This window comes from Lepisma saccharinum, chromosome 3 (assembly GCF_977018435.1).
Source record: "Lepisma saccharinum chromosome 3, izLepSacc3.1, whole genome shotgun sequence".
NCBI lineage: Eukaryota > Metazoa > Arthropoda > Insecta > Zygentoma > Lepismatidae > Lepisma > Lepisma saccharinum.
Window position 1 is genome coordinate 134,123,643 of NC_139231.1, and position 22,936 is coordinate 134,146,578.

General features: G+C 40.2%; 1 protein-coding gene across 6 annotated transcripts in view; it reads right to left on the reverse strand.

Annotated features, from left to right (window-relative positions):
• LOC145985432 (serine/threonine-protein kinase DCLK1-like) overlaps nt 1-22,936 on the reverse strand; it is a 201,284-nt gene that overhangs the window by 38,947 nt on the left and 139,401 nt on the right. For all 6 annotated transcript variants that reach the window (XM_083119461.1, XM_083119459.1, XM_083119457.1 and 3 more), the window contains one exon: nt 15,386-15,482. In XM_083119461.1, coding sequence (XP_082975587.1) covers nt 15,386-15,482 — 97 coding nt within the window. The remainder of the gene's footprint in view (nt 1-15,385; nt 15,483-22,936) is intronic.

The following is a 22,936-nucleotide window of genomic DNA, read 5'->3' on the forward strand; positions in this document are numbered from 1 at the left end:
ATGCATACGTTCATTCGAACGAAAGATTTAACTACGCCGACCCAATTGTCTTAGTTAACCGCTTTCCGAGGGCTGGCACTTAAGTTAAATTAAAAGAGCACAGGAGCTGGCAGACAAATGCCCTAAATTCACATAAAGGTTTAAAAATTAAAAGGAATGATATGTTAATGAGATCCGTAATATGTATTTATACTTCATATGTAAAAATACCTCATGTGTGTGAAAGAGAGATAGAGTGAATGTTGGGAGAGCTTGAGGAGGCTTTGTAAACAGTTGTTGATTGCAATATTTTTTGTTGTTACAATATATATTCACTTTTTTACCGTTCGTCAGTGTTGTTATTTGACGTTTTTCAGGTACCAGATATTATGCTATTAGTGTTTTATGATTGTTCGAATCTACATATCAAAGGTAAACAAAACAGTGTAACATTTCAAGGTATTAATCTCCGCCTCGCAATACTATGACAATAAACGACCGTCTCAGTACCGAACTTGAAACCTGGACCGAGAGTCACGACCGGTCTCCCGTACTCATAACGACGTTTGGCCCCGTGCCGGGGTATGATTGACACGTCATTTCGGGGATCGTGAGTGCACTCGTTACAACCTTACGTTACCTATTTTCGTCTGAAACACAATCAGCAACACGCCTTTATATAGGTGTGTTTCCGCCTCACAGACTGCTTTTACAGCATACGTTTATATGACGTTTATTACCCATGTTGCCAAACAGGACTAGATGGTATCAAACTGTCAAAAATGTCCTTGACACAGTGTTCCGCCAAAGACAAGCATTTGTGCTCTGAACACTTTGATAGACAGCCCAACCTTCACTGACAGTGACTGAGACCAACACGACAATATTTCCTTTCAAAAATTCCCTGGAAATCAAAATTTACAAGGGAAAGATACACAACGAGGCGTATTAGCGAGAACGGGAACAGTCTCGTGCAAGGTCGCTAGAATCTAGCTTCTAGATTTGCATCCTTGTTTCCTACCTGTCGTAATCGATACGCGGCACCGGCAGTTCCAGCCACGACAATTTGGGTTGTGACGGCCGTCCAAGGCTGTCCCATTCTACGAATATTGGCAACTGCCGATCAAAATACAAGAACCCCCGAAACGAAAGCAATTAACTGGAAGTTGACGCTGCTCTGCATTAGAATCTTTATTGGGAAACTTTAAAGAGAAATTCAAGCAAAAAAAAGTGTCAAACTGCGTTTCTTATTGATTTTATTCCCTCCTCATAAATATAATGACACTTGTAACACATATTTTAATTAGATTTTAGAACTTAAGCTTCTTCATGGCACAAGTGTGGTTTTGTACTTTGATTGATTGATTGATTTGTTTGTTTTACTTGACTTTTCTGCCACTTCTGGTTAATCGCCAAGATGGGGATTAGTGATGATATGATGAAAAAAGACTCACAAAGAACACGTACTTCCAGGTCGGGATTCGAATCTGGGACCCCTGGCGTCGTAATGCTGTGTGCTAACCACTCCGCCACGGATGTCAGCGTTTCGTACGTCATGTGCTTGTCAGTATGCAAATTGCCTATACCACAACTGACTATTGCAAAACAAACGCATGTAGTCAGAATATCATCACGAAATACTCAACAATATCGTATCTGTTACTGTTGATTTTCCATTCATGCTATGCCATGCATATTAATCAATTTAATGCAAATAAGTTTGTAAGACGAGATAATGTACACCAATATTACGAAACGTCTTAATTCGAAGTTATCACATTAACATATTACACATAAAGATGTATTGGAGAACTGTTACATAAACAAAAGTAAATTATTTCTACAAGAAAATGTTTATTATAGTAACAATTCGTGGAAAATAAATAATTCCGAATAGATCGTGAAAGATATTTGTAGATATTTTGTGGAATTGTAGTTGTATTTTTGTTTTTTAGTGTCTTTTTCTGCCACTTTTTGGGGTAATCGCGTCGAATTTGTGTGAACACAATAAATGTTTGAGTTTGTGGGTTTTCAGAGTTATTGTTTTAAAGTTCTGTTATACTTATTGTTGCTGTCTGTCGCTACTACTAATAAATGCATCTTCAAATTTGGCACCTCCAAACACATCAGTCTAGTTAAGTTCCTGCCTTTATTTTAAAAACCAAGCGAAACTGGATATGTATGTGTGTGCTATCACATGCACCATAACAAAAGGTTATTCCGGCTTGTTGACAGGTGCAACTTTATTGAGAAATTCTCACATCTGCTCCATTCAAAAACACCCGGCAAAAATCCACAGGCCAGAAGGGAAGAAAGTAAAGAGCTGCAGGCGAATTATTTGGGGGGGGGGGTGTAAGGAAATAGGCCAATTTACTCGGGCCATTTTCGTAAATTTCAGCCAAGGGTCCAATTGTCTCACCCATGTAATTCTTCCAATTCTCATCAGTTACCATCGTAACGATACGCCGTACCCAATTGCCAAAGCGCGTCAGTTATGGGATGCAATAAAAGTCCGCCAAGACCATATAACGAAGACAAACCGCAACATAATATCCTTCTGGGTCTCTTTCGTGCATTCCGTTTTATGGCGGTACACTGATGAAAACTTGAAGGGGAACAAGGTGCATTCTGTGGAACACACACGACACTACCACAATGACGCGTTGTCCCCGTCCCTCAGCTAAAATTAGCGCATTCCTGTTCAGTCTGGGGCAAACGGCCTGTCTCTGAATTAGGATGTTTCTTTTATGCCGAGGCACGGAGAGGTGAATAAAAACTCGCCGCTTTTCTATTGCTGTCAGTTTCGACAGTCAGGGGGAAAACTCAGCTTCCTTGCGATGTTGTTATGTTCCAGGTTGTGGTAGCACCCGGTAAATTCCTGCACATGTGATAGACATGGTAAAGCGACCAATAACCACAGTCTAGACCAGAGATTCTCAACCGGTGTACCGCCACACGTGCGGGTGCCGTGAGATCGGTCATGGGTGGCGCGATATTTTGGGGAGTCGAGAGAAAATAAATCGCTGAAAAACCTCATTCTCGAACACTCGCCAAAACTACGAGATGCAGTCAATATGCGCTTTCCATCTCTTTCCGATTTAACCAAAGCCAGCGGGTGTCATAATATCCTCCCCCCCCCCCCCCAGGGGTACAAAAATACAAGGCGCCCGGTCGGTATGGAGCCTGACAATTTTCACCTGGTGCCTGAATTTTCAATTCAACCCTGGAGGGTAAAGACCGCTGGAACGTGGTGCTGATCACATCACCTCCAAAATGGCCCTGCACCCACATTCCCCAAATGTGCCTTCATGGCAAGGCACGGTGCTATATCGACGGAGAACTTGACCTTTTTTAGTACTAAAAAAATAGTTTAATATTTCGAGTTCGATCATGGAAATTGTCATTAGCTAGAGACCGGATGTTCAGGCACTGAAAAGTATTAAAAATGGCAGGCAAAAAGGCAACGAAAAATTGAAAAAGAGCAGTGTATGTCGAAAAAAAGGCAGTCAAGTTTCAGAAAGAGGCAGTGAAAATTGAAGAAGAGGCAATAAAAATTGATGAGAAGGACTTAAATTCTTCTTAAATCTTTAAAAATGTATTTACAAATAATAATTTGAATAACAAGGGTTATTGAAATACGAAATCAAATAGAAGAGAAATATCATTTTAAAAAATGCCTTGTCGGAATGACAGAGGCAAAAATGTTTGAAAAAGGCAGCGTAAGGTGAAATAGGCAAACAAAAGTCAACATAAAGTATTGTTCAGAATGTTAAGAACCTTCGGATCGATGTACTTTTGTGTTAAGTTTTTGTCTTTCCAGCGTCGGAAACGAATAGGCATTTTGCCTAAATTCCGGCATCTAGTGATTACCTTTCTTCTAAATCAACGAGTAGATCATGTGTTTTTTAATGTTTTCTGTATCATGTGAATAATTAAATCAGAATAATAAACACGCCATTATATATGTTTTGAGCGATCTTTCTTTCTAATCTGAGTGATCACTATTGTAATTTTTCATTGTTAGATAAAATTTCGCCTCCATAGAAATTGCTTTCCTATGCTACCAATGAGGTAAATGTCGGTTAATACAAGACATTTGGGATCGGAAAATCTATACCATTGATCTGCAATAGTAGAACAATTGGGTACTGAAGAAACTGAAGGAGGAAGCAATTCTTTTACCATAGATTAAATTTACGTTCTCTTCTATTCTGAGTTTTCAATTGTTTCCCGCTGTTACACCCGAAATGGATCCTGCCTCCAGCACTCCTTTCAGAATTCCTGCGTCCCCCGAGGAGAAGGTAACCAGACGGAAGGGTCTTCGCCTCTCCCCAGGCACCCTTCCAATTGGGGGGAAAGGCAGGATTGGAAGGAACAGGCTGTGGCAGGAATCCCAATTTCTCGCCTTCGTATCGAATCGAGGGGAAAGAGCTAATCTCAAATGACTTTCTTCTGCCAGGGTTGCTCCTGTTCGCTTCTGTACTAACAATACGAGGACCGAGTGACTTTTTTCAAAGCGAACCACGGACTGTTACCTGTACTTCTATTGCCTCTTATCAGCCCCGTAGATGGATATTTGGGCGGCCTAAGCAGGATTGAGGTTTGCCCCCCCCCCGCCCTCCCCCACAAGCACTGACATTTTATGTGCGTCCTTTTTCTGATGCCATGGTTTGTAGTATTTACATCTGACAAATTTTGAAATGAGGAAAAGAACTCAAGAAGAATAGTACCGAATTGAACGTGACAGCTATTTTTCCCCACAAAGGAAGTATCTAGGGGTCACTCCATCACTTGAAAATCTTCAATGAGAACAAGAATCGATTAACACCTTGTATGATTTGCTTCTCCCTTTACCTCTGCCAAGTGTACAGGGTGAGCATAAAGTCTTTCCCTGATTACAAACTTTTATTGCTAAAGAACTATGCTAGATACAGATATGCTGTTTGTTGGAAATGGTAGCTTAACTCATAATGTATTGTTATCAGTACACTTCGAAATGTGCTCCGTTTGTTGCCCTTAGAACGTCTAGGCGATACTCAATTTCTCTCCATGTCTTTGCCATCTCTTACGTCACCGTCTCTATAGCATCACGTATTCGTGTCTGAAGAGTTTGCATATCAGGAACTGGTAAACTAAACACTGTGTCCTTAACGTAACCCCATAAAAAAAGTCAAGAGGGGTTATGTCCGGCGAACGCGGTGGCCATGATATGGCAATTAGAATAAGAATCAGACAAAACAAAGAAATGGAAAAAAAACGTGATGTATTGCACTACTTATTGCCATAGGTTTTACTTGCCTATCTACCGTGGAAGTTGAAATAGAAATATTCATAATCAGGGAAAGACTTTATGCTCACCCTGTATATTTATCCGTTGAATATTCTTTGCTGCCTTTTTTTTTTTTAAAAAAAAAAAAGCTTTGAATGGCACCCTCTATGCATGGCACCCTAGGCTTCAGCTTACCCTAGCCTATGCCTCGCTACGGGCCTGCCTGTTATAAAGGGTGTTTTTTTAAGAGTGATAGAACTTTCGATAGGAATAGCTGTCATTTGTTTTGTTTTGATGACATGTTGTTTTGTCATTTCATATCAGTGAGGATTGGCAAATGATCATGGAAAAACTGACGCCGCAACAACGTTTACAAATTGTGGAAATATATTTCCAAAATCAATGTTCTGTTCGCCAAACGTATAGAGCACTTCGGAAATATCGGTGCTGTCAGTGAATTGGCCTCACAAGATCATGGGACCTAACGCCACTGGATTATTTTCTTTGGGATATCTAAAGTCTCTGGTTTATGCTGATAAACCAGCAACAATTGACGCTTTGGAAGCCAACATAACTCGTGTTATTAACGACATACGTCCCCAATTACTTGAAAAAGTGGTTCAAAATTGGACTGATCGAATCCCGTTCATCACAGCTAGTCGTGGTGGACATATGCCGGAAATTATTTTCAAAAAGTAAATGTCAGAAAGTTATCTTTCAAATGAAAACACAATTGGCTTCAAACTTATTTTTTTGTGTGTTTTATTTCAATTCAAAGTTCTATCGCTCTAAAAAAAACAACCTATATATAGTGGTAGTGGGAAGACTGTCGCCTTGTAATTAAGGGGTCCTGGGTTCGACACCCTGTGGAAGCACATAGTGGTTCGGATTCCACTTTAAACTGTAGGTCCATTCTCGATTGGCCTATCTGTGAACAAAGTGAACTTACAAATATTGACATCATTTCACATTGCTGTAAAAAAGAGAGCGAGACGTTATTTACACTCACTTGACGTGATGATCCAAGTTCCTAAAACGGCTTAAGGAAGTCCGAAAACTGAAACACTTTTTTCTTCCCCATGTTTGCCTGACTCAAGTCTACTTTCAGGATTTTTAAAGCATTTTGTTTCCCTCGCGTCATTTCAGACTTTCCGAAGTTGAACGGCCAACTTTGTGCGCGAACCTTTTCATAACCATCATGGGATTTAATCAACTTCCTCAACAGTTAGTAAGTTCGTGGTTGCTGTCGAATCGGGCTTGAAACTTGAGTGTTTCACACAATGTTAAGACAAGCACTGTTTAAGTCTTGACAAGCTGATTACAGTCGTGCTGCTAAACATGACAGTATGCCTAAAACCTGACTTTTCATGTCATGTTGTCTTCGGGGAGAATGAGAACTTTATCTTTGAGCGGGCTACCAGATCTATAGGTTGAAGTGAACTGGATTGCATGTCATATCAATGCAAAGATTGCCAAATTCAAGCTTCTGACGGTTTGGGATCTTTACACGGTATATTGTTAATTGGTTCTAACCTTTAACATTTCCATTATTTCACTTGGGGAGCTTTCAGACCGTAGCGACACGTGTCGCTCGGACTGGGCTGCTTTCTCAGTAGCATGCATTGTGCCGCCTCGTTCTGATGGCCACGCTTACGCCGTGAAGGTTGTTTTGGCACACTAGAGGTGCCCATGACGCTTGTCGCTTCGATGTGAAACCCCAGTGTCGTGTATGGCTTGGCTCTGAAATCTCCACAAGCAAGCATTCACCGAGCATGGGTGAACAACAGACCACTGCGACAGCATGCACGGTATTGAGAAAATATCCCAGCCCAAGTGGCACATGCAGCATGTCGTGTCGCTTCTATCTGAAAGCTCCTTTAGAGAAGACTTACACCAAGAAAATACCTCATGCCAAGAAATTAGTCTGACAGTCTGCACATGTTAATTGACATTGCGTTCTCGTCGGTGTCCCCATGGCTTAGTGGTGACGTATCGCCTTGTAAGCTAGGGGTCCGGGTACGATCTCCGGTGGGGGATATATTTGCACAGTGGTTCTTATTATACTATAAACTGTAGGTCCAGTCCCGATTAGCCTATCTGAGCCTAATGTATTTAAAACAAACTTTGAAGTTTGTTTCCTAGAGTAGGATAGGGTCTGGTTTATTGGGGGGTGGGGGGGCGGCCAGAAGTTCGTACAGGAGTAACTGATGTAACTTATTTCACTTGAAGAAAAATATTGATTGATTGATTTGGTGTTTTAAGTCCACTTTAGGCACAGGAAGGCTAATCGGGACTGGACCTACAGTTTAAAGTGGTATCCGAACCACTTGTGCCTTCAGCAGGTATCGAACCGGGACCTCGTGATTGCAAGTTGACGACGCTACCACTGCGCCATCGGGGAGGCCCTTGAAGAAAAAGAAAAGATAGCATGTTCCTACTGAATTATCGACTATTGGAGATCACTTTCGTTTATTGAACTGTGTGTAATCATAAGCTTTATCAGGCACTCAAATCGTAGGAATCTGATGTTTTTCAAGGAACTCACTGTAGTTAGATACGGCTTTTACACATAAAGAACATACCTGGAATCAAATATGTAGGCGTATGGTAACAATAACCCTCAGTATTCTGGTGTTGCAATCTGTTCTTCTTAGACCCCGAGTCCGCTGCGGTTAATCAAAACTACACGTAACAACACTGTCTGAAAAGAATTCTTCATTCAGTTCCTGTAATGCTGGCGGTGGGAAGAGTAGGGAGTGTTGAAGTGAATGTGGGACGTAAATTGAAGTTTGGGCAGTTCCTTAATTTATTGCAAGGTCACTCGTTCTCTGCAGCCGTATGGAAATCGCCCACTAGAATGTGCTGACAGATCCATGGCGGTGACGAACAGGCCCGTACCCAGGGAAGGGGCCATGGAAGATTCCCCTCGAGCCATGATTTTCTTTTAAATGTGAACCTATAAAAAGCTATGAAGATAACATCGACGATTTTTCAAACATGTAAAAATTTCAATTTTGTCCTTGCATAAATGAATGTGTTTGTTGTGTAGAGAGAATGTCTCCAGAAGTCTGCAGTCTGCGATATTGGGTATCTTTAGTTTTATAACCATTGATACAAGGCTACCAGGTGAAAATTTCTCTCTCTCTCTCTCTTTTGAATAACCCAACCTCCTACGACCCTTTGTAGCGGACTTTGGGTTAACTCACATTTAGAATTATTTATTGTAATAATCATTGCTAATGCTTATAATTTAATTTATAAATAATATATTTTCTAAACAGAATTATCGTGGCTTTTCAATGGTTCTGGCATAAGAAAATAAAGGAAATTTGAAAACATTTTTAATTTGTGAAACTCAGAACAATTCGAATACTTCTGACCAGTATCAAGGATTGGGTGCCAAAACTGCGGAAGGGGAGGGGGCAAGGACAGCTATTTTCTCTTGGTAGACAAGCATTAAGAGGAGGGGGATAAGTGGTAAAGAAGTAGGGGCAACTGCCCCCCAGGCTCCCCAAAAAGCTACCACTATATATATATATATATGGATCTTACCCCTCCCTCAAAAAAATCCTGGGTACGGGCCTGGTGACGAATGAATCTACTGAATGAGAATGGGTGAAACTGATTCTAACATATGTCATTTACGTGATTAAAATTGATTCAAACATATGAATTTTACGTGATTAAAATTGATTCTAACAGACTTTACGTGATTAGAATTGATTCTAACATGCGCCCTATACGTGAATAAAATTGAATTTAACTGATTCTAACATATGGACTTAACGTGATGGAAATTTAATCTAACACACGCCCTTTACAGGAATAAACATGACTCTAACATATGGCCTTTACGCGAACAAAACTGATTCTAACATACGCCCTTTACGCGAACAAAACTGATTCTAACATATGCCCTTTACGTGAATAATATTGATTCTAACATATGTCCTTCCTGTGATTGAAATTGATTCTAATGTAATGGTCTTTACGTGATTGAAATTGATTCTAACATATGGACTTTACGTGACTAAAACTGATTCTAACATTTCAACTTTACGTGCTTAAAACTTATTCTAACATATGGACTTTACGTGATAAAAACATAATATCCATAAACGTATGCTTATATGTACAGGCACGGACATTTCTGGGTTGTACAGGCCTCCTCGAGAGGCAATAATATTGTTGCAACCAAGATGTATCCGTGATTATACCTTATAAATGTGTATATATAAACGTGTGTATTATGTACATATCTGTGTTTTTCACTCTGTATCTAAGCGATACCCAATCCGCACTCATGATACAGTAACTCCGTCCACCTTTAAATTCCTGTACCTGAATTTTATTCTTCGAAGATAATAGAAGACGAAAATAAACACTCTGGCATTCCTAAACCCGAAATGTTATTTCCGCATCAACATATTATGGAAACTCAATCCAATCTTGACCAACATTAACGAATTCCTTCAGGTCCATCTCAACATTGCTCTTCCTGTACGTCTCTTACCACCAGGCTGCCCAACCACGATAAAATTATTTCTTCTCCCATCAGAAAATATCCTAACTTGTGTGTTGAACGACGGACGACAGAGAGCCAACAGTAGTACAATTGTACTCGCAACATTCATTCCACGGCACTCCATTTACGTGGTTCAATGCATGTATCAAGGGAATCCATATACGTCAGAGCGAGCCGAGAGCTTCCAATTAGCGAGCAGCCTATCCGAAAGATACGAAGCATTGTTCTCGGAAATAGGACATCGATCGAGACTTTAATTTACGAACAGCACAATGGAACGATCTCTGATATTTTAAGAGGAAAAACTCGTGATATTTTTTCGGTGTTTTCTGTCTTTAATATCACGATAACCGCTCCGAGCTGACAGATAACTTCAAACGGAAGCATTCATTATTGAACAAAAAATCAGAAAAATAAAACCATAGTTCCAATAATGGATATTCTATGGCAGTGGCGTTTTTCGAAAAGGGGGGGGGGGGACGAAAGTCTTATTGTGAAAAACATATTAAAGTAAACTTTGACAAGCTTTGACACAAGCACATTTGCAGCAAGTTACGCGTAATTTACGTCATATACGTAACACTAAATGGGCTTGCCAACCCTACTGTCACCATGTGAATGTGACGAGTAGGAAACAACGCAAGGAAAACAACTTGTTGGAGGAGGGTTGAAAGATAGTTCTATATTTAGGCCAAGCTACAATTCTCTTCTTGTACCGGATTCCACGTCTGTTTTCGGATGGTTCGTGACGTGTAAAGGTGACCTTTTTGGAGAAGACATTTTTCAAACTCTTGTACACAGTACACCTTAGAATTCTTGCAGGATAACGAGGCTTTGGCGCCTGAATCCATAGACAGGATAATTCTCTGTGTATTGTCCATGTGTATTCTAATCCTCAGCTGTGATTTTGGTGTTGATTGATTTATTTGATTTATTCGCCTTTCTGCAACCTTTGGTTAATCGCGACGATGACGACGACTGATGATATGAAATTGATGAAGGGACACTCACAAAGAACACCCATGCCGGTGTGCTAACCACTCCGCCAAGGAAGTCCGCTTACTTTGATTTTGATAACCATTTTGTTTCCGTATTTGGTGATGGGTACAAATAGTGATTTAAACCTGTCGAGCAAAGCAAGTGGTTGTGGTTGACAAATTGTTTACCATCGGATTATCTCACACAGGTGCTGTAATCTATTAACGGACATCTGGTCAAGGGACACACTTCTTCACGCAAGATCGGACTAATTCAGGAGCACGACACACACTCTGTTCTCGCAATATACAACACCCTTTGAAGTTGAAACAATCTCTCTCGGAAATTTACTGTTTATTTTGAAACTGAAAACACGAGATGAGATAGAGCACTTTAAAAGCCTGATATCTAACAATACTAAGAAAAATACTAACAAATCCTAAAACTGGTGAATACTACTTACTAATTCAAATTATCATATTTAAAGGCGGTTGATGGTTAAGAACCACTACTGGATAACAGTTACATTCTATGCGCCATTGCTCCACTGACTGAGCTACCGAGCCAGCCCTGGTTTAACTTTATTGTTCACTGTCGCTGTTTTATCTGTGTGGAATTGTTGGTAGATCAAAGGCACGGAATGTCAGAGATTTGGGTTCGAGTTCTGGTCGGGTCTGCATTTTTCAATGAAATTCTACGTCCTACATTTCCTGTGTGTGCGAAATCGTAATGTTTTCTTCTGTATGGGGGGACATGTTCAACGGATACCTTCTCTACTCAAATGTGAAAAAAAACCGAACAGGGAAATTTACAAACATCTTTTTTTTTTGGGGGGGGGGAGGAAGAATACCACTCTTCAGTATGTGGTTCTATAACAAGCTTTATCCCAGTTCTCGCTCTCTCGAAATAAACATAGAACAAGGGGAGCATGTTGGATGTGTGGTCTATACTTTAGGGGGTATTAGCCACACTTAGATACGAAACTACACCATCTCGTCTCGTCTCAATTGGCCTAGAGTAATTAAGCCAGATTAGATTGATCATATCCCACATGCACATTACTTTGTTTTGCAGCTACCCATAATTATTTTGATTCACATTATTTTCAAATACCTTACACTACTTCAATTCATATTTAACTTAATATTTTTAGGCAGTCAGCAAAATTGTAAAGCATTACTTGTATCAACACGAGAGCAATGCTGATTCTTTATTGGGGAGTTCATCCATTTTTGTTACTTAACAGGTCTCTGAACCAAGAACATTTGAAGAAGAGATCCATGAGTCGAACATTCAATGGAAGAAACTTGCTTACACTTTCACGTGACATTTTCTCACTCCAATGGCTGGTTTTTCATATAAAACTTTCAGGTACTGAGGAAATACAGTTACTCTCAATGAGTTATTCCAGTTATACGTACCGCGATTCTACCTCATATTCGTGGTTTTTACAAGCGAATTTTCGAAGGCCCAACAAACATCCAAGAAAAATCAATTTTAATCAAGAATGATTTATAACGAGGAGGAACAATATATATAGAACTTCAAATCAGATAATACGGATGAGTTGCTCATAATTTAGGTCAGGCCTCCCCCGAACTATTTTGGACACGAGCCGGGAGAGAGATCCCATTCGTCTTTCCACGGACCGGGGAAGATCGAAATGAAACGAAGATACCAGCTCTCATGAGAAGAAACCACGAACTTCACTGAAACTGTGGACTTCATTACCATTTCCAAAGCGTATGAAAAGGCTTAGCAGTTGCACCTTTTGGTCGAATACAAATGCAGGATTCGCATGAAATTAATCGCTAATATTAATCAGATTCACGTGATCAAGAACTGCGTTAAATTTTCGAATGTTTTTTTCACTTCATTTGAGTGTTCGATTCACGATCTCGCTCCCAGTGAGATCGGGTTCGAATCCCAGCCAGGGTCCTCCATCCATTTCACCTCATCGCCCCGATTGAGCAAAAGAAGCACACAAGCGGCGATAAAAACAACAACTAGAAACATATACTCATTCCTACGGAATCAGCACCAGTATGGTATTAGGTTAATGCATTTTTGTGGTTTTCCTGCCACTTTTAAATAATTGCAAAGATGAAGACGAGTGATATGATGAAAGGACACTCACAAAGAATACCCATGCTGGGATTCGAATCCGGGATATCTGACGCCGTAGCGCGCTGTGCTAACCACTCGGCCACCGAGGTTGGCTGGATTGGTTTCCTTTAGATTCTTCTAAAGGTGTACAAACGAGAGTATTAATAACCAGAATATTAAAAAACGCACTCATGGGAATGTTTTTTTTTATTTTTTTAAACTTTGATTTGATTTATTTTACTTGGCTTTTCTGCCACTTTTGGCTAATCGCGAAGATGAGGATGTCTGGTGATGTAATGAAAGATATGACGGGACACTCACAAACAACATCCATGTACAGGACGGGATTCGAACCCGGGACCCTTGGCGTCGTATCTCGCTCTGCTAACCACTCCGCCTCGAAGGTCGGCTCATGGGCATATTATAATTGTCTCGAAATTCTAAAAACAGTTCAGTTAACTTTCGACCGAGGGCAAGACTCCGAATCGTACTTGGTACCGTGTCTCGTTTCACACATTCCACCATAGCTTGACGTCTGCAGTACGAAAAAGTGACTGTTCTAAAAAGAGGACCTATATAACGGTGAGCGAGCGCTACTTCAAAGGCTGAATTTATTGCCGCAAAGGAAAAGCCTCGAGAGCATCAAGCATTCTCCCCCACTTGAAGCACTTGAAAAAAAGCTTCAAGCACTCTTATAACGTTTACGTGCAACGGAAACAGTCTTGAGAGCCTCAACTTCACATCGTACTCATCCCAGGAGCCTTACTCACCTCTTTACGGTATTCGTCACGTGATAAGAAAGAGACGACAGCGTCTGCCATATGTTACGTCCCTTCCTGTTAGCTGAACTCACGTTTTCCTGGATGAACATCTCCAGATTAAAAAAAGAAGAAGCACTTTCTAATAAAGTCCACGTCTGTGCTTACGTTTCTGGATCGCCACTTCAGTAACGCAAGATGTAAAATTGTGGAATTCGCGGAAATTTACAACTTCCGCGTTCTTGACGTTAATAAGATGCACCCAGACACAAGGTTTAAGCTCTGGAATCAAACAGTGAATGGAGCTTCGTTGTATCCTGCTGCAGGTATATATAGGGTGTTCATAAATAAAGTCTCCCTACTCAGAGTTCTCTGGAGCCCGTTGGAAACATCGAATTGTGGTGAAACTTCGTATAGAGGCAATGGAGACCATGGGGGGAACATATGTTGACGAAAAAACTAGTTCACATTTTCTCAGCCAGGTGGAAATGTGGCGCTTAGAATTAAAATTTCCCTTACTCAGAGCCATCTGGAGATCGTTCGACCCTTTAGAAGCGTAAGACTGCGTGATAAATGGTTGCACTAAGCGTTTCCCAGGATGATGTCCACTGCGCGCTAATTTCAGCGCCACATTTCCACCTGGTGGTGAAAATTTGAACTAACTTTTTTAAGCGGCATTCACTTCTCTATGGCCTCCGTAGTCTCTATATTAAGTTTTACCTTAAACTCAACGCTCGAACGGGCTCCATAGGACTGAGTAGAGGAATACTAATTACGATCACTTCGTACACTCCTGTTCAAATAAAGTGGCACATTTTGTAAGGTTGGACAGTTGTTGTATGTGCCACTTTATCTGAACAGGAGTGTACATAGCAAAACAAGTTTCTATATACTTTGTCTGACGTCCAAGACTTGGAAATGTCAGGGAATTAAATACGAAACCAACAGCAAAGCTGTGAACTAGCCTTTGAAGAAGACACGCAAAGTGGTAATACACTGAAAAACAGTAAGATAGGTTTTCAGGAATTTGGTTTGATTTTTGTTATTTAGTATCGCTTTTCTGCCACTTTTGGCTAATCGTGACGATGAGTGAGTGACGATATGATGAAATTGACGAAGGGGGACACGCAAAGAACAACCATGCCCAGACCGGGATTCGAACCCAGGACTCCTGGCGCCATAGCGCGTTGTCTGTGCTAACCACTCCCCCACGAAGGTCGGCACACTTTCAGGAAGAAGTTTAAGAACGTTTGGATAGTAGGTATAAGAAGAGTATGGAAATTAAATGGAACGATACATTGGCGTGGCACCAATGAGTAAGTACCAAGAATTTATGATGGTTAAGTACTGGTAAATCTACCTCAGTCAACGTAGTATTGATTGATTTAGTTTATTTTACTTCGCGTTTTGTGCCTCTTGGCTAATTTGCGAAGATGGGGATGAGTGATGAAATGGATGAAAATGGACATTCACAAACAACCATACCCGACCGGGATTCGAACCCGGGACCCTTGGCGTCGCAGCGCGATGTGCTAACCACTCGGCCACAGGGTCGGGCAGTCAACGTAGTAGACACACGAAGAAACCATCCTGGTGCTTTATCCAATCGGACAAGGAAATCACAATACATTTCAGGGTAAAGAGATACAACAATTTCAACTTCATGCTTCAAGATAGTTGTTGCATTGAAAATGAATATAGTGTCATACAATCATGCAAAGTTTGGATGATAATCTAAACACTAAGAAATCACAAATCTGTTACACTCACCATCAGAGTCGAGGTCAAAATCATCGTGTGAATATCGCTCCGGGCCGTACGCAATGAAGATTTCGTCTTCTCGGAAGAAATCTGCGAGGCAGGTCACCTGTTGAATAGAAACAAAAGAACAATTTAGTCACCGTGTGCATGACGATCAATGAATGTGAACCGAGAACAGTTACTAGACGGATATTACTGTTCGCGTCAAAGTAGATAGAACCCAACGTGCGGATTCCAAAATCAATTTTAGAGGTGAAGAGATACTTGAGTATGTGTCTTGTACAGAAAACTTGACGGATGCAAAATCTTCATACGTTTATCACCAAAGTGGAAAAAAGCATGCTCCTCTTGATATATAACAATTATTATGTCAGTATTAAGGTAAATATATGTATTCCAAGCACGAACTACCAGCAACTGATATTTATATAATCTTCAATTTATCGTCTCTTCCTTTGCGTTACTTGTTCACCCTATCAAACTCCAACAGGGTGTCTGAAAAGTCCTGCATCAAAAGGAAATGAGATTTATTTGAGGAAATTAAATGTTTGTATGGCATTATATGTAATTAAGTAATTATTTATGGTGTATCTGATTAGGCTTGCAGAGGGTACCTCGAAACTGGGCATCATATGTAAGGGAATTGTTAGACACGCTGTGTAAGAAATGTGAAGCTGCTGTGAAATACTACCAAAGATGAGAAAGTACAGTTACCGTTAACCTATTTCTAGGCGAAGAGAATTTTCTCGCGCTTTACCGAGTATGGAATTTGATGCTTGAAGAAACGTCAAAAAAGGTTAATTTCATCCAGTCTAGAAAACCAAGTTGCAGACGGATCAAGAAGAGTGGCGCGCTTTCTCTTAGCTCCGAGAATCGGAGATTAACATCAATGAAGCCATCCGAGAAGGAATTGGGAGGAGGGTACGCGGCCATCAATGCACACTTATGTTCCTGCCACAGCGCATGCAATAAGAGGGGTGGAGGGACACGAAGGAGCCGGACGATCACGCATCATGCAGGGATTATTGAACTGGAGCTTCTATAACACATGGGAATTTCTCGGTTTCGCGAGCAGGAAAAGGAAATATCATAACAGTAGATTAAATTCCATTAAATATGACTTCCTACTTCCTTGTCTCTCACACAGGGTGATGAGGCACAATGGGTTCTTGTCCTATTAACCGAAAGACGATACCGCGAAAGTGGTTCCATCAGGGAGAATGTTTATGTCGCTAACGTGACTGCCGCTATAAATAATAAAGGCTGACACAAAAAAGCTCTAGCAATTTTAGAAAACTAGAGTACGATTATCTGTGTTAACGTCACGGAAGAAATACAGCCTACACAAGACAATCACATTCTACAGACCGCTGCTTCTTTTCAAGTATCTGTAATTATCCACACCGTCAGGTTTAAAGATGGGTAAATCTTCTATGCCTGATTTGAACTAACAAGTTTATATTCTGTGGCTTTGTCGATATGGTTTGGATAAGCAATGGTTTACATGTTGCACAGTTCTAAGAAATGATAATTTTACAAAGTGTCTATTCAAGAACATTAGTTTAGTTTCACAATTGGCGACGATAAGGACTAAAGCTTGAGATTAGGATGGGAACTTTCAGGTTACAGTTCATTGAACCGCTTAATACAGAGGAAGGAAACCTTACTACATACTTAGATTTGATCAGTTTTGCTGGGTCAAAACGAAAAGTTAAAAAGTGTTGATCTTAGCTTTGAATAATTCGGGACTGGCGTTTTGGAAGTCTCTGGGCATCTTGAATTTTGTTACTACACAGAAATTACAAGGATATAAATGGAATGACGTGCGAGTTTTAAGCAACCGTTTTTCAGAGTTGTTAACTGACGAAAATCATCTTCGAGACAGACAAAAACACGCACACAACTCTTAAGAGTACAGGAAAACTATTTCAGAAGCATTGCGTAAGCACAAATTCAGCGAAGAAAGTACGGGACTGACTCCAAATCACCGAACTTCAAGTGCGACAGCCATTGTTAGAGTCCAATTACTTTTGGAACATCTTCAGCAGACTGAGCGAGTCTGTCTAGCGAGCCTAGTGGGTGTGCAGAGCTTGAGCAAGGGGTTTAGCAATAGGTTCTGGGTTGAGATGACGTCAGCGGCTCGCTTGGTTGATTCGCTGTTTCGGGAGTTGTGACTCGTTCCGAAGTTTCAAATGCATAACAGCCAAATATGTTACGAAAATAATCTTGCTCTGCCTAGCGCGGAGGAATAATCCAGCGCCGGTGAAACCGAAATGTAATTCCAGTTATTGAAACGAGTCACAGGTTGTCCACAAACACTCGCAAGTGGCTCCTATTATCTAACGCGCCTCGAGACTATTCGCTTCGATGACCATCAATAGAAAGGTAAAAATCCTACGATTACCATAAACGCCAAACAGCTGGTGAAACACTCCTACGGCATTCTTATGAGTACTTATGATGCAAGACCGTCCTTCGAACCGATTCGCTGTGAAGTAATCGCTTCTGTGAATAGCGCTTTTTCTCCTTCTATGGGAGCTACGAACGCAAGCGAATACATTTGCAAATAGGTACAGGAGCGTGCAAAATTGTACCTGGAAAGAACTATGACTCCATTCCATCAGAACCAAAGTTAGAAATATGTTACCATATCAACCAGTGGCGCAGCAACGTTTTTCATTTGGGGGGGTACAAAATTCAGCCTCCCACACACACACACCCCCCCCCCGCACACACACACACACACATATATATATGTCCAATCAAGTGTAGCAATAATAATAACTAGGATAATTATATTAAATTAAATTAATATATTAATTAATTAAATATGTACATTAATTAATATTGTATTGTTATTATTACATGAATAGGTAAAATATAGTAAAAGAATAGAAATATAACAGCAAGTATTCATTATCTAGCGTACGTGCAGTTAAGATCGCCAAGATTTGCACAAAATCAACTGCCCTGGCTAGGAATTTAATGTCAGATAGAAAAATAATTGAATATTTATTGAAAAACAAAAAAAGGAGTTAGATTCAATTAACGAAAAGTAAAGTTCCTGATTAATATTTTATGGATATTATCATTAGTAGTGTGCATAAATCTTTGGAATCCTTCAAAGCCGTATGCGGCAAATTCCTTGCCTTCCAATAAGTTCAGCGGAGAAAACCATCGAGTATACAGGGTGCAGCAGATTTCATTCGTGAATAACAAAGCAACGATCGATGTTATGCAAAATTTTATTTCACAGTTGGAAAGAACAAGGATTACCATTTTGTTTCCCATATGTGCCGAGACAACTTTTTTGAGGAAGACGGCACGCAGTTAATGTAACGTCTGACCGTTATGTATGGATGTTACGCAACTTCTTGCAGCAGCAATCGAACGAACGTGGCAAATTGGCTGTGTGGTTCCAACAGGATGGTGCCACAGCACGCGTATCGATGAACGTGCTACGTGAAATGTTTCCAGGGCGTCTGATCTCACTTCGAAGTCACCTTCCATGGCCAACTCGTTCCCCCGAGCTCGCACCCTGCGACTTCTTTCTGTGGGAGAACCTGAAGGCTAAAGTTTACCAAGGAAGGCCGAGGACAGCCAATGATCTGAAAGATGGTATCAGACAGGAAAGAGCGGCAATACCGACCAGACATGACTAGGAGGGTAATGCAGAACTTCAGGGCGAGACTTCAGAAATGCGTACACTGTGCAGATCGGCATTTGGACGATATCATTTTAAAAAGTCAACTATGTCACACAAAATGGTGACTTGTGGCAATTTTGACAAAAAATAATTGGAACATTTTGTTCTTTGCAAATGTGCAATAAAATGGTAAACCTTGTGCAATAAAGTTTTGCATAACATCTATCTTTGCTTTCTTATTCACAAATGAAATCCGGGAGATATTTCTGCCGCACCCTAACTTTTAATTGTTACGCTGTTCAAGCATGGTATTGGCATTGATGGAAATTGAGTATAACAAATGCTAAACAATTATATTTTGATAAATTACTTTCACTACTTGGTAAGTCTTTCGGGGGGAAGGGGTCCGGACCCCCTGGACCCCACAAAAACGTCCTTGATACCTAGTTATAATGTGAAGCCATGAGAAATATTCTCTTTTAGAACAACACACACGAATGTCCTGTTATTTAATGCAAAATATGCATAAATATTTTTCATTGTTTTTGTTAGAATTTAAGTTTTTTTTTTTTTTTTTAAAAAAAAAAACAGATTTTAAAATCAGATAACAATTCTGAAACATACGTATAAGGCTAAGCTCTGGACCTCATTCTGGGCTTATTTGGATTTCACGGAACGGAAAATCAGGAGTGAGGGGGATCTTGAGCCACCCCAACCAGCAATAATCATCTCCCACCCACTGGATATAGAAATACATTATATAGAGTTCCACTTCAGTTCCGTTCATTCTAATTAGCTACGCATAAAATGTCTTTAAACAATTTATGGCAGATGTCTACCACATCCAATGCCTTTTAGAAGCCGCCATGTATTTGGTATTTTCTCAGACATCTATAGGGTGTTGTATTAAAAAAGAAAAAAATGAGTTCAGATGGTTCCCAATCAATTCGTAAGAAGTCTAACTTTGAAATATTTGTGAACAATTTGGCAAATCATTTATTTGTAATATAATTAGCTGTACCTAATGACGCTCTTCAAGTACTGAAAGTAATATCATTCGGTACATTTACAAAACCGAAATCCTTCAACTCTCAGAAGTAGCAAGGAAAGCTGTACGCTCAAAAGTTTATTCTTTCTTTTCAATTTTTGGTGGACAATGTGAAGAGCCGGCCAATGTTTATTTTCGTATGTAGTGGTATTAAATGCAGATACATGCGTGTGTTTTAGGAAGACATGTCAATTTATCTTTTATGTGAAAAGGTAAACTTTAATGTAAGCAGAAGAATGTGCACGTCACAGTTAAATATTTTCGCATCTACAAAGAAAATCCAAAACACATTCCCACCTCGCCGGACTCCGTGGTGGAGGGGTTAGCATAGCGCGCTATGACGCCTGAGGTCCCAGGTTCGAATCCTGGCCCGCCCATGGGTGTTATTTTTGAGTGTCCATCAATTTCATCATATCATCATCACTCATCCTCATCTTCGCGATTAGCCAAAAGTGGCAGAAATGCGAAGTAAAATAAACCAAATCAATCAATCAAATATTTCCATCTTACTCCCAGAGACCTTGTAAATCCAATCCAAAATCTACCAATAGAACCTGCAGTGAGTCTCATTTATCTCGTGCATTCATCTGACTAATGTAATTTTCTTACAATTTGACTTTAGAGTTTAACATAAAATGGCGTTGTGTTTGTGTTGCATTCGATATCACAATTAGATTTTAAGCAATTTATGTCCAATTATAAGTATACCTAATACATAGGTAAAAAATAGTCCCCCCTCTGATAAAATAGAAAATTGCACCCTGTTTAAATGTCTAGGAAAGATTTCATTTCACCTAGGAATGATATCGCGATGCGATGAGTCTAGAATTGTCACAGCCTCATCTCGTCTCCTGTGTGGTGAGGTCCTCCTCGTTCTTGTTTGTGCTTATTTTTCTTTCGGTTTCCACTCTGAAGTTATGAAAAGTTATTCCAAATGCACCTCATTCTCAGATAGGCTAATCGGCACTCTATTTTTTTAAAAATATATATCTTAATATATAGGTTTAAGTATAGTTTTCCCAACACCCTCTTACAAATTCATGAAAAATATAGGTGAGGCACAGGAATGTATTGTACCCCCCCCCCCCCCCAAGTTGGTCTGTCGTGTCTCGTCTCGTTCGTGTAAGTGTTTCGTTTCGGAAAATTCCATTATAAATATTCAAAAGAAAATGGGGTCAGTCATATTCTCTTCTGATGAAGATTTGTATCATATCTTCGAATCGACGCGACCACTGCTTTAGAAATGTGTACCCCCCCCCCTTACGCAAAGCAGCAATCGTCTGCAGCTTAATTGTCTGAGAGCAAATCTGATTCCATCGTTCCACACACATTTTAAACAATTTTCATCTCGTTAAAGAGGTTTCCAAGAACTTAGGTCAATGAACTAACTAGTAGCAAGCACAATGTAGTAGAATCAGTTTACAATTAAATGTTTTGAATTTCTGTGGTAAGGACTATAATGCTTAAAATTTATAAACAATAATACATTTTTTTATTGGGCGAATTGATAATAGGTAATTTTAACAGTAGCACCTTCCGTCTGCTGTCAAATTACCAAAGGGGGGTACAGGGGGTACAACTCGATTTACGAATTTAGGGGGTACAGTACCCCCCTTCAAAAATTTGCGGGGGTACAATGTACCCCTGTACCCCCCCGTTCCTGCGCCACTGATATCAACTGATCTATTTGGTTCACGCTACTTCGATTTTCTGCCGCCTTTTGGCTAATCACGAATATAAGGATGAGCGATGATAAGCTACGTCAACTGGACTGCAACAAGAACTAAATTCAGTTTCACAATATCAAAATTTTGTATAGTTTTGTACATCCCGTAAAACGTTCTGTAACGCCACAGTTCAATAGAAATTCAAACTTCAAATGTTGCACTCCAAGTTGTCACTAGGGCGCAACATTGCCGAATGTGTTTTAAAAAATGGGCTTAAAACAATGTACAGGTTTTGTACAGTTTTGTACACCTCGGGCCAAATTGACCGAGCTGTGATGTACGGCGAAGGGACCCTTACATAGAACACCCATGCCCAGGTCGAAATTCGAACCCGATACCCCTGGCGTCAAAGCGCGCTGTGCTAACCACCCCGCCACTGAGGTCGGCTTTCCATCAAGTTTTTTTTTTCTGGAGCAAGACCTATCTATCAAAAGTATGCATAAAAATAATCATTGCTAATTTTCCCACAATGTAAGAATAAATTAACTTATTTAAACCTCAAGATTGATTGACTTTTGTTATTTAGCGTCTTTTTTCTGCCATTATTGGCTAATCGCGAAGATGAGAATGAGTGGTGGTACATCAATTTCTTCATGTACGGACACTCTCAAAGAACGCCCAGGACGGGATTCGAACCCACGCTCCCTGGCGTCGTAGCGTGCTATGTTAACCAATCCGCCACGGAGGCCGGCTAAAACCTCAAAAGAACTCCCAGATGAACGAACTATCTTTCCAGTTAGATTCCATGAAGATGCTGAAAAATGAAAAGACTTTTATGTGTTGGGTGTGGCTTTCCAATGTTCTTCGGAATTTAATCAAAGCAAGATTTCGGTGAAAGGATACCAAATCGTACTATTCTACAACACAATATATTACATTTGAATGTGCTGGCGGAAGAAGGGGACTGCACAGGATAAATGGATAGACGAAGAAGAATGATGAGTTGGATTAGAGAGAAACAACCATGTCGTCTCTCAATTCGAACCCAGGAACACCGCCATTTCAGAAACCAATATACTCAAGAGTTAAGACACAAAAGAGGCCACAGCACCACACCCTTACGTGATTCGTGCCATGACAAACATATTGAGTAGATTCGCTTCCCGGCTGCTGATGTTGATTTACTTGTCCTCCTGATT